Source organism: Dicentrarchus labrax, unplaced genomic scaffold (assembly GCF_905237075.1).
Source record: "Dicentrarchus labrax unplaced genomic scaffold, dlabrax2021, whole genome shotgun sequence".
Classification (NCBI taxonomy): domain Eukaryota; kingdom Metazoa; phylum Chordata; class Actinopteri; family Moronidae; genus Dicentrarchus; species Dicentrarchus labrax.
In genome coordinates, this window is record NW_026136722.1 from 2627943 (window position 1) to 2641386 (window position 13444).

Sequence of the window (13444 nt, forward strand, 5' to 3'; positions counted from 1 at the left end):
CATCAGATCCAGAGGATCAAGGAATGGAGTTCCACAGGTGCTGGATGGCGGAAGGTCTTTACTAGGGGGTGGAGTGGAAAGTTCAGGTGGCTTGGAGGAACAGAAATTGAACAGGTGAATTTGAACAGTATTTTCCCAACTTTTGCCAGTGATCCAATCAATATATGGGTTATGTTTAATAAGCCACGTCAACCCCACAATTAGTGGATTTTGATTCAAACAGATGTGAAGTGATGACTACAGAATGGTTACCGTTTATTATTAGCTGAATGGGTTGAAGGCGATGAGTGACCTTGCAGATTAGTCGACCGTCAAGGGCGTTGGCTTCTAAAACGTAAGACAGGTCCATGAAACTCTCATCTGCTCCTTAATCCACAAGCACAGGCTGATGCACCATTTGTGTCGCTGTGATGAGTTGAATAACAGTGGAAACCCTTTTTTTTTGGTCTGGCTTTATTGGCATGACATATGCACATATATAAAAACAAATCCCTTCATATCTTTGACATTCAGTCAGGGTGGAAATGCTCTTTTTAAGATCTTTTTTTCTTTGCTGGAATCTGTACAACCACAAACACACTTAAAGAAATGCTGCAACACTGCTTTTATTAGACTTCACATTAGACAAACATTTCAACTAAACTTTTTAAAATGAAAAGTTGCACACATGCGACTACACACACACACACACACACTCAGACAGAGGGGCTTCTGTTAGCCTTCTGAACTGAGTGTAATGCTTACAAGGTATTTATTCCAAATTCAATAAATCAATCCAAGAACACACATACACATCCAACTTCATTGTACATTCATAGGATAAGATAAGGTAAGATAACACAGACTTTATTGATACTACACTGGGGAAATTTACTCGCTACAGTAGCTCCATATACAACACTGCAGATTCAAAAAATACACATTAAATAAAAAAATACAATACAAAAAATACAGATATCATGAAAAATAGAAAAAAGTTAATGAAGGTTATATGTACACTCTATACAGCTTTTTCATACAGATGTGATTGATATAGAACATTCATCCATCTGTGCTTCTTGTTTGTCTAAAAGCACACCCATACTGTCCATACAGTACTGTACATGTTCACCCGTGAGGGAGGTAAGAACAGTGTCTTTCTTAATGCTGGTGTTTTCACTCAACATTTCAGCCAGATATGAGAGGTGCAAAATTTAAGGAGTTCAAAATGCATTCCATGTATGATCTGAATACACCACTGTACTATTTTTAACTGACTTACAGATGAACAGATTCTGTCATGGTAGATAGTAGATTACAATGGAGGAATGCAGACCAGCCTGTACATGCTGCATCTGGTTCAATCATTTCTATGGAAGCTGAGTCATAGTGTAGGAAGAATTAAGTATCAACAGACAAACAAGTGTATCTATTTAAAAGAAATGTTAAAATATTCCCCATCTTACAGTAGTTCTTATCACTTCCAACTCCTTTGTTGGATATAGTTTTGTCAGCTATGTGCCTCAACCAATACGGTCGAAAGCCACTTATTTATTTACAGTCCTAAGCCAGGATCTCGCCCATCTCAGTGTAGATGCCCCAACCTGCAGGAGGAGTTTCTAGTGCAGTGACAGGGGCATGATCTTTATGTTGCTGTTCCCTAGAGGATACAGACAAAAACCAGGATGCAGTGGCTCAGTGAAAGTTGTACGCACAGTGTACAGGTGGGTCAGTGTATCAGGAAAGACCTCAAAAAAGGACAAAATACCCGCTGGCCAGTCCAGATACACTCCTATGGTACTACTGTGTGTAGCACAGTCCATAAACTCCAGACAGGAATTGTTATGATAAAACGCCCCTTCATAAAACCAGCACCAAGACATTTCATTTTTTCCCAAAGACATTTCAGCTGAACAATCTGACACCCTAGCTATACTCTTGTATGTCATTCCAAAATTAGCTGAAAAACACTCAACCTCCCAGTAATGGCGATCGGTCAGACCTTCTTCACACAGTACTTGAAAGCAGGCAAATCTGTCTGGATTATCAGGATACGGCTGCTTCTCACTAACATATGTTGCCTTTTTGTTCTCCTCTGTCAAAATGATATTCACGTCTGCTGTGTTGGGGTCCAGTGTCAGATCACAGGCATCTGCAATTAAGACAGGAGAAACAATAATAAGGGAGAGCTATTTCTGTGAGTGTGATCTCTTGATCTCAGATTGTTTTAATATAATCTTGCATCATCACGTTAGAGATACGTTACAACTCTGTCAAACCCTTTTGGATGATGTCAACATGTTATGTCATCATTATGGAAGTTCAAACGAGGCAGGTTTTACCCAATAACTGTCTCCACTTTGTTGACATGCTGTTCAAACTGCAAACATTTGGTTGCATTAGTTGTTCCCTTGGTGTGAATGTTTTAAAGTTGTACAGGATTCTCAGTATCTCAGTCATTTCTATGGAAGTTGAGTCACATACAGAAAATACTCACCCCTTATTGTCTGACAGATGTCAGGTATCAGATCCTTTACCAGGTAATAACTTGTGCTGAAACTCACCCAATCATGAATTAAAGGACCAGTGTGTAGGATTTAGGGGTATTTAGCAGTGTAGTTGCAGCTTGCAACTCCCTCACTTCACCGTGCCATTCCCAGCACGAAAGACAAATTACAGTTGCCATAACAAATGTAAAGGGTCAGAAATACATACACACACACACATACATACTTTCGTCCTGATATAGACACTCAAAAGTAGAGTGGCATTCTTTATTTCAACCTGTCCATTATTTTTGTATATCAGGTCACTTTGGTGTGCATGCATGTTACAACATCACAGCTATAGCATTTCATTTAAAATAATTATGTTCTTACATCGTCTCAGCAGCTCCAAGTCAAACCAGTACTCTTCATTTTGGTCCACACTGATGGGAAATGGAGGGACAGCAGTTGAAAACATCAAATATCTTCCCACATGCACTTTCAAATTAAACAACTAAAGTGAATCTTGCTAATTCATCTTGGAATAATCATAGGAGTGTGTCTGTTAGCCTGTTTGAGTATACTTGAGTTTCTCCAGACTGCAACGTGAATCCCGCTGTATTTCAGACAGCAGTTTGACTCCTTGATCTGTCAGGTGATTAAAGCTCAGGTCCAGCTCACCGAGCCTGCAGTGGTCAGACCTCAGAGCCGAGGCCAGGGCAGCACATCCATTTCCTGTCACTTTACAGAATGACAGCCTACGGAAATTACACAACGGACATTGTTGACGTGTGGTAGATGATCAGCACTAATTTTTACTTGTTAACACAAGTTGACACTATAAATGTCTTGACAGCTTAAATATGAACATTTACAGCTATTGTAAATAAAGAACTTGCTGGACACAGTATAATTACTTTCAGAGGTAAATTTGTATGTAACACACTACAGGTATTCACTCCATCCTCACTGACAAGGAAATACAGTTGACAAAGTATTAGAAAGTATGCCACTACAATTCAACAGCAGCACAGCTTCGAAAATCCCCATAAAGTTGAATAAACGCATGTATACCACAGTTTAAAAAATATATAAGATCCATGAATGTCTATAGAACTTAGAATTTTATTAAAGAGCTGTTGTGTGTGTGCATTGGAAAAAGCTGAATTCAGGTAAAAGTCAATTAGTAATGTCAACGTAAATAAGAGTTATTGTTTAAACTGACCGTAATATTTTCAAACCACAGTGTGGGTTCATCAGTGCATTACACAGCGCCATCACTCCTGAGTCCTGCAGGTCATTGTAGCTCAGGTCCAGCTCAGCCAGGTGGGAGTGTTTGGAGCTGAGCACTGAGGCCAACGCATTACAACCTTTCTCAGTGAGTCTGTTGTGACCAAGACTGAATGACAAATGTAGGAATATAATTTACCTCTCATCATGCAGAATATTTGAAAAATATTTAAATATGAAAATAATTGTTAATGATTTACTAATTTACTAACTTTGTTATCTACATACATGATCAGAATTTAGGTTTAATGACTTAAATGACCAGTGTGTAGGATTCAGTGGCATCTAGTGGTGTAGTTGCAGATTGCAACGATTTGAATAAATACCACCATGCATGGTTATTCAACATGGCGGCCTCCGTGAGGAGGACCCGCTCCCTCTGTAGATAAAAACATGTTCTTTCTAAGGTGACGAGAACATGATTCTTGTGATTTGTGTATACAGAGGTGATTACTGTATATACAATATAAAACATACTTATGAATTTTATATTCTATTTCTGCCAATAGATGTTACACACTGGACCTTTAATGTTATGTTATTTGACATTTTCTTCTACTAAACATTCATTGAGCTGATGAAATTAACCTTTTCAGACATTATTAGCACTTATTTTTAATGATATTTCAGCGACCATTTAGTCTTGTTTTTTTAATGCAGTGCAATGTATTGCAGTCTTTTACCTCAATATTTCAAGAGTACAGTTTGTGTTCATCAGACCAGTACAGAAGATCTCCATTTCTGAGTCTTTAAAATTGGCGTAACTCAGTTCCAGCTCTCTCAGGTAACATGGTTTGGAAGTGAATGCTGTCACCAACTGCTTACAGATGTCTGCAGTCTGAGGATTTCGGTTTAGTCTTTTGGGAAAGAGGTAATAAAAATGACATAAATAAGAAATACATAAATTGGACATACACACGTTAGATATTGCAACTTAACTGTCTGTTTTAGCAGGGCAGCTTTCCCTAGGATGTGAATGAGCCTTTGTAGAACAAATAGTGCACATAATTTCTACCTTACAACATGGCCAGAAAATCTGATTTAGAACCTTTTATGCACCATACCTCCATGTTTAGGGGAATAATATGTCTGAGACACAGACCTGAGCTTCACCAGTTTAGGGCTGTTTAGCCCAACAGAAAGCACAGAGCATAATGAGCCGTTCAGTATGCTGCAACTCAGCTCCAGTTCTCTTAGATTTGAGATGACAGATTTGATAGCTGACGCCAACTTTTCGCATTTGTTTCGTGAGAGTCCATTACCAGACAGACTACAAACACAGAGGACAAAAACAGGTGAACATAGTTATATCAGTGTATTTATAACAGTTGTTACAGAGATATTTCAATGCAGTTCAATTTCAATTAAATTGTATTTGTATAGCGCCAATTCATAACAGAAGTTATCTCAGGACACTTTTCAAATGGAGCACGTCTAGACCGAACTCCTTATAACATTTACAGAGACCCAACATTACCACCATGAGCAAGCACTTGGCGACGGGGGCAAGGAAAAACTGCCTGTTGAGAGGAGGAAACCTAGGACAGATCCTTAGGCTCTAGGTGGGTGGTCGTCTGCCTCGACCAGTTGGGGTGAGAGAGAGAGAGAGAGAGAGAGAGAGAGAGAGAGAAAGAGAGAGAGACAGAGACAGACAGACAGTTGCACAGCAACAACAGTAGCAACTACTACACTAATAGTAGTGACTGATGATGATGAACATGAAGAAGATGATGACGACGACAACAGCAACGATGGGGGACAATGAGAGAGAGAGAGGAAGAGAGGAGCTCAGTGCACCATGGGAAATCCCCCGATAGTCTAGGCCTATAGCAGCATAACTAAGGGATGGTTCAGGACTCACCTGATCCAGCCCAACTATACGCTTTATCAAAGAGGAACGTCTTAAGCCTATTCTTGAAAGTGGAGAGGGTGTCTGCCTCCCGAACCACAATTGGAAGCTGGTTCCACAGGAGAGGAGCTTGGTAACTGAAGGCTCTGGCTCCTGTTCTACTTTTCAAGACTATAGGAACCACAAGTAGCCCTGCATTCAGAGAACGCAGTGTTCTAGTGGGGTAATAGGGTGCTATGAGCTCTTTAAGATATGAAGGGGCCTGACCATGAAGAGCTTTGTAGGTGAGGAGGAGGATTTTAAATTCTATTCTAAATTTTACAGGGAGCTAGTGCAGAGTAGCTAGTACAGGAGAGATGTGAACTCTTTTCCTAGTTCCTGTCAGTACTCGTGCTGCAGCGTTTTGAAATAATTGGAGCGTCTTAATGGACTTATTGGGGCATCCTGATAATAAAGAGTTGCAGTAATCCAGCCTAGAAGTAACAAATGCATGGATTAGTTTTTCTGCATCTGTCTGTGATAGGATGTGTCTAATTTTTGTAATATTACGTAAATGAAAGAAGGTAGTCCTGGAGAATAGCTTTATGTGGGAATTAAATGTCCTGATCAAAGATAACTCCAAGATTCCTGACAGTGGTGCTAGAGGCCAAGGTAATGCCATCTAGAGTAGCAATATCTTTAGATAGTGAGTCTCTAAGGTTTTCGGGGCCAAGTACAAGAATTTCATTTTTTTCTGAGTTTAACATCAGAAAATTGCAGCTCATCCAGGATTTTATGTCCTTAAGACATATTTGTAATTTAGATCATTGATTAATTTCATCAGGGTTGATCGACAGATATAACTGCGTATCATCTGCAAAGCAATGAAAGTCAATGGAGTGATTCCTAATAATGTTGCCTAAAGGGAGCATATATAAAGTAAATAGTATTGGTCCAAGTACAGAACCTTGTGGAACTCCATGACTAACTGTAGTATTTATTGAAGATTTATCATTAACATGTACAAACTGTGAACAATCTGATAAGTATGACTTAAACCAGCTTAGTGCGGTTCCTTTAATGCCAAATTGATGCTCAAGTCTCTGTACAAGAATATTATGGTCAATGGTGTCAAATGCAGCACTAAGATCTAATAATACAAGTACAGTGTTGGAAGCAATCAAAAGGTAATTATTAACTTTAACAAGAGCTACTTTCTCCAGAATCTTAGAGAGGAAGGGGAGGTTAGAAATCGGTCTATAGTTGGCTAAAACCCCTGGGTCAAGAGTGGGCTTTTTAAGATGGGGTTTAATTACAGCTACTTTTAAGGACTGTGGTACATATCCTGATAATAAAGAAAGATTAATTATATCCAGTAAAGAAGTGCCAATTAAGGGTATGACTTCTTTAAGCAGCCTAGTTGGGATCGGGTCTAATAGACAGGTTGATGGCTTCGATGAAGAAATTGATGAAGATTGACAGCAGAAAAACATTCTAAATATATATCTGAGTTTACATTAGTAAAAGTTCCTAAACTTGGAGAGCCAGTGATACCTGTTGAGGGCATTTGGTGACTAATTTTCTCTCTAATAGTAATAATTTTATTATAAAAGAAGTCATTGCTACTTAAGTTTATGGGGATATGTGGTTCAATAGAGCTGTGACTCTCTGTCAGCCTGGCTACAGTGCTGAAGGGGAACCTAGGGTTGTCTGTTTGTTTCAGTCTGGACAAAAGCAAATATACTTTTGGTGGGCTTTGAAAAAGGTTTGGACGCAAGTGACCCAAATGATTGTGAATGACTGCCACCAGCATGAGTGGGTGAATGTCGTTGGTGCTAATATTGTCCTGGCAGGCTGAATACACATCACACCAATATTTAGTGTATTAGTCCTTTAGGATGGGAGGCTAAGCCTCTAAAATAAACAAATAAAAAAAATGTTTAATTACCTATCTTTGTATGTGTTTCTTACACAAAGTAGAAAGTACTAAAAAAAAAGAATAAAAGACAAATAAAAACACAATACAATTAAATAGTTTTACTAACCTCAGAGCTTCTAGTTGGCAGTGAGGACTTATCAGTCCATCAATCAAGTACTGTGCACATTCACCATAAAATGAACTATTTAGCAGGTGCAGTTCAGTTAGCACAGAGTTTGACATTCGAAGGGCTGAGGAGATTGTTTCACCAAGCCAAGCATCAACATGCACCCCTGAGATTCTGCAGACAATAAAAACGACAATCATGAATGATCAGATAAAGTTTTATATGCATACAATAAATTTGCCACTATGATAGCAAATTAAAATGTGCACTGTAACTGTGTGCTTGTGTGTGCTGTATAAAAAAAAATTAAATTTAAAGTTAATGACAAAGAAATAAATGCATTGCAGATATAGTGAGAATAAAAGTTTAAGTGACCAACTCACTGTCATATACCTGCTGTTCATGACAGTGTCACTTGAACTTGTATTCTCACTATATAGGGAGACCACACAAAAGGTGTTTATGGCAAAATGTAATTAAATAATATTTAAACTAAACAAAGTATACAAGATATATGTACATCAGTATTGTCAGTAGTGTAGTGAGTGTGTGGACATGGGTGAAGTGTTGTGTATGGAAAAAGGATAATCATTATTCAAGCCAAAGACAGCAACAAACCCAGGACCTTCTGGCTGGAAGGAACCTCCTATGAAACCTAGTAATCAGGGATAAACCAGGTGTAGCCCATTTAATGGCCACACCCCTGCCACTCTGTCTCCTGTGAAGAACAAATGGGAAAAACACAGACCAACTAGAGAGGGGAGGGGTTATCATGCTCACCTTGCTTTTTTGCTGTTCCTCACAGCTGGGAGAAGCCTAAAAATGCCTCTTCTTGATGGTCTGAATTTGTTTAGGTCAAATTCATCTAGGGGCGTATTTGACATTAGAATTAAGTCGGCCAGAGCTGAGCACTGAACAGGAGAGAGCTGTGTTTCAGGCCTGTGATTTGGTTTCAGACACTGCTGCACAGTATTGTGTACCGAACTGTCTTTCAGCTCAATCAGGCAGTGAATGAGGTTCAGACATCTTTCACCTGAGCAGTACACTAAGTCTATTTTTATTAGACTTTCGGTAATTTCCTCAACAGCTTCAGAATGTTTATCTGTCTGCTGAATCAGGCCATAAAGCAGTTTTTGTGTTGATTGTAGAGACATACCAATAAGGAACCTGAGGAACATGTCCAGTTCACCTGTCTTTCTCAGAGTTGAATTAGCTATTGAAATTTCAATCAGCTCATTCACAGGTAAATCAACTGGATCAGCATCCAAGATAGACTTGAGCTGTTCATCAGACCCTATGAGCAGGAAGTCCTTGAGGCTTGGAGAGTCTATTTTTTTACTTGCAAAACTGTGGTACACAAACAAAGCAGCAAAGTACTCCTGAACTGTCAGATGCACAAAGCAGTAGAGTTTCCTTATGTTAAACACAGTCTCTTCTTTGAATATCTCTGTGCACAACCCACAGTAAACTCCAGCTTTCTGTATGTCAATGCCATACTTGTTCAGATCATGGACAGTAAATACGATTTTGCCTTCTTTCAGATGTTCAAATGCCATCCTGCCTAACTTTAAAATGAATTCTTCATTTGACTTGAAGATCATCTCTTTATCTGACTCATTCTGGTTATCATACTTTTCAGTTGCTACCTGCATTTGAATGCAAAGGAAGTGAGTGTACATCTCAGTAAGAGTTGTAGGTATTTTTATGTTTTCATCTTGAGTGTTGTCCTTTTCTAGCAACCACGCAAGAACTTTTGCCGCAATCCAACAGAAGATAGGTATGTGACACATAATGTATAAGCTCCAGGATTTCGTGATGTTGTTAATAATTTGTTCAGCAACTGCCTTGTCCTCAACTCTCTTCTCGAAGTACTGTATTTTTTGCTCATCATTAAATCCTTTGACCTCAGTCCATTGGTACACAAACTGACGAGGAATGCGGTGAACTGCTCCTGGTCTTGAGGTTATCCAGATAAGAGCGGAGGGAAGAAGATGTTCCCGGATTAGGTTGGTCACCAGAGTGTCCACCGATGATTCCTTAGTGGCATCTGTCAGTCTTTTGGTTTCATTGAAATTCAGTTGAAGTTGGCTTTCATCAAGACCATCAAAAATGAACAAGACTTTGTGATTGGCAAATATTCTTGCAACTGCTATGTTTTTAAGTTCTGGGTGGAAGTCTTTCACGAGTGTCTCAAGACTAAACTGATCATCTAAGACCAGGTTTAGCTCTCTGAATGGTAGCACAAAGATAAAGTCCAGATCCTGATTGGCTCCACCATCTGCCCAGTCAAGGATGAACTTCTTCACAGAGACAGTTTTTCCAATGCCAGCAATTCCCTTAGTCATCACAATTCTGATAGCTCTCTCTTCTCTTCTGTCTTGCCCAGATGAGACGCTACCTTCTGGTGTACTTTTAAAGATGTCATTGCAGTTGATTTTAGTGCCCTCAGCTGTTTGATTCCTCGCCTTATCTTCAATCTCCCAGATCTCATGTTGTTCATTGACATGTTCACTCTCTCCGTGAATTATGTGAAGCTCTGTGTAAATTTTGTCCAATGATTTTGCATCCTTACGATCTTTTTCAGTGCCTTCAAACTCATATCTAAACCTTTCCCTTAGAAATGCTTTGTGTTTTCTGATGACTTGTGGGACATCTTCTGCTGCAATAAAAGAGTTAACATAATCAAAGCAGTTTCGTGAGCATACAATATTTTGAACTTTACTGCATTTGATCTTGTCAATGTACTAAAATTGAAATGTATTACTATACTAACTATTATAACCATCATCATGTTTTAGACAAAGACCTCAGCAGAGGTTAAGTCATCAAAAAAAAATCTCACATACTTCCACATATGTCTGGGTGAATGTTGTTGAAAATTCTGTAGAATGAAGATTTGGCTCTTTTAGATCCTTTCATAGCCTCAAAGAGCTCCCTCATCTGCTCCTGGCTGGTCCTGGCAGCCTTGATGTTGTTGTACGTCTCATTATGAATTATTTTCCACTGGACCATCTCATCCGCTATTACCATCACTGAAGTGACACTGTGAATGAGCTTAGCCCTGTTGTTGTCCACCCAGTCAGCTTCTTTTAAAAAGATAAACACATGATGGCACATGTCATCATATCCTGGACACACAGCTACCTGTTACAAGCATGCCACAGAATAAATGGCCTCTAAGGCATGCACATACTTTTCTTGTAATTGGAATTTTATGGTCACCAGTTAAAATAAAGATAGTGTTTGCTCTACTTTAACTCACCTTTCTCCTCTGTGATGGATGAAGCAGGATCATGTGTTTCGGAGACGGCAGGACTGACAAATGACAAAAACAACTGTGTTTTACAGATGTAACAGGTAACAATGCTTCTAACTAGGGCTGGGTATTAAAACTTTTCAAGTGATTTCAATACCGATTCCTGAATGAATTTTTTTTTAATACCAATTTTATCTAAGTCATTTTAACAAAAGAAAATTACATAACACAGCTTTTTCCACCGCAAAGACTAGAGTATTACAAGTATCTAGCAGACAGTCCATTTACCATACAGTGTTAGATAGTTAAGACCAACATAGACCAGGGGGGCCAAGGCATACTTGACACCCAAAAAAACACTGCACACTTTCCTGATTTGCCCTGAAACGGCAAGTTATTCTACAAGAGTCAAAACACATCAAATCAAATATGATACTTAAAAGACCAGAGTGAGAAAGAGCGTGAAACAGCTAAGGCCACACAAAATGCCACAAAGTCAGCACAGTTTCCAAAAATAAATAAGAATATATTCAAAGTCACCATTTGACATTTTCAAAGGAGCATAATCTGCCAGTTGAAACGTTTGTATCCACCATGCCCGGCACCTCTTCTGTCCGGCTGCCTACTTGAATTGCTGCAGCTCGTACGCCTGAGGTGACCACACAGAGAGCGTTTCTGCTGCTACCAGCCCTATCTTTCTATGCTGAGTTTGCCATTGATAAATACAATACAAAAAAAGTCTTAATGACAGATGAATGGATTCTGTCCATAGAAACGCAAGAGAGCTTTTAATCTCATTATGACACACTCTGCATATATAGATATTGAAGATGTTCCACGATGCACACACACTTGCAGATGCAGGCAGTGTGACCACTGATCTCTGCAGTGGGCAACAGACTTCACATGACAATATTCTCTGATAAACTCTAATTTTATTTTTATGAAACCCTTTGACTACTTTGACCGGTGGACCCTTACGGACTAAATATAAACAATGGAGGAACGGATACAGACTATATAGACTTTATGATCGCTTCAGAGTTTCTTATTTACCATGCCTGTAAGTCTAAATGAATTATACTTTGGTGTTGATAGTTTCCATAAAATTAACCGAACGACTGAATTGTAGAGAATCTAATTAATCTATATTTGTGTAGGCGATCTAAACGGCTAAAAACTCGCTCAAGCGGGTGACCCGGTGGTCTTTAAGATTTTTTTGACATCAAGATAATTTCTATAAAATCCAGACCAGGCCTCTATTGGAGAACTGTGTTTGTTTGTCAAAACATGAAGCCACACCAGGCTTGTAAAGGAGACCTGCGTCTATTTTGGACCCTGCTTTTATTGGATGTTTTACGTTTACGTTATACAGTATATTTTACATGAATTTATTTATGTACACACAGAAACACAGTTTTAGTGTCAATGGAGAAATTATAATGCTGATGATGAAGTCTCACCTTGGGGTGTTGACTTCAACCGCAGGGTATTCCTGTGGCAGAGTGCTGCTCTTCTCAAGACAACCCAGTTTTTCAGAGCAAGTTTCTTCTTTTTTTTTCCTCCCTAAAGTTTCCTCATTTGTTGTCTCTCTTACAACTCCCTCTTCCTCCTGCATAGATGGCCTTTTTTGGAGAAAAGGAGATCTTTCTCCACTTTCCACTATGGTGGAAACCTCATCTTTCTTCTGATCTGGTTCGTAACACTCCTTTCTCTTTGATTTACCCCTCCTAAGTTTCGAGCATTGGCTCCCCATGATGTTAGTTCTTCAGTGTCAGCTCTGTGAATCTGTCATTTGGAAAGTTTTTAAATATTCCATTCTGTCCTCAGAACAGCCAAACTTGCTGTCATTATGTAGTGGCTCTACGACGGCTGACCCTGTAAAAGTGAAAGTGAAAGGACAAGTCTATCTAACATCTATCTTGTGTTTTAATATAAAATTGGTACATATTAGAATATCATAACTGTGATGCAGTATATTTATTTATACTTTAACAGTTTTAGTTTAAATTGAATTAAGAGTTTTTAAGGCATTTTCTACAGTTATTATTAACAACCTTTCTGTGTTGAGAGTAAAATCAGTGGTCTGTACTTTTATTCTAAACACATACAATATTTAATTGGACTATTCATCTGCATTTTTTTTCACAAACATGCACAGATAAATTTAAATGTGTTATTTTACCTTTGTGTCTGAAGTCCTATGGTAAGCTGCAGCAGGAAAGACTTGGATTTTTCAATGTCTGTGGGTGTTGTGTCATACTACTGTAGTGTAAATGTTATTATACGCAGGAAGAGAAGACAGTATTTGGTGGGTGGACCCAGCTGAGTGTGTGTGTGTGTGTGTGTGTGTGTGTGTGTGTGTGTGTGTGTCTGGGGGAGGGACAAAAAGGAAGAGAGAGAAAAATGTGGATATTCCTGCGGCTGCTTCTGTTGTCTGGCACAAAAGTCTGTCTTTGAAATCAAACACTGCAGCCCCAAATTCACATTTTTAAGAGGAAAATCAGACTTCCTTCTAATTTTGGTGCACAGTCCAGCAGCCTCCATACACTCCATTTAG

General features: G+C 38.9%; 1 protein-coding gene across 2 annotated transcripts; it reads right to left on the reverse strand.

The window, feature by feature from the left end:
- Positions 1-589: 589 nt before the first annotated feature.
- On the reverse strand, positions 590-13186 carry LOC127356421 (NACHT, LRR and PYD domains-containing protein 3). 2 transcript variants are annotated; one of them, XM_051388141.1, is made up of 12 exons: positions 13070-13186; positions 12348-12762; positions 10891-10943; positions 10475-10711; positions 8409-10287; positions 7629-7802; positions 4858-5025; positions 4439-4612; positions 3691-3864; positions 3050-3223; positions 2859-2908; positions 590-2131 (listed from the first exon to the last, which is right to left on the reverse strand). In XM_051388141.1, the coding sequence occupies exons 2-12, from the start codon at positions 12638-12640 to the stop codon at positions 1599-1601; spliced, it is 3909 nt and encodes a 1302-aa protein (XP_051244101.1). In that variant the 5' UTR covers positions 12641-12762; positions 13070-13186; the 3' UTR covers positions 590-1598. The 2 variants fall into 2 exon arrangements, with proteins under 2 accessions (XP_051244101.1, XP_051244100.1); XM_051388140.1 differs by having other exon boundaries at positions 10475-10714.
- Between the last annotated feature and the right edge of the window lie 258 nt (positions 13187-13444).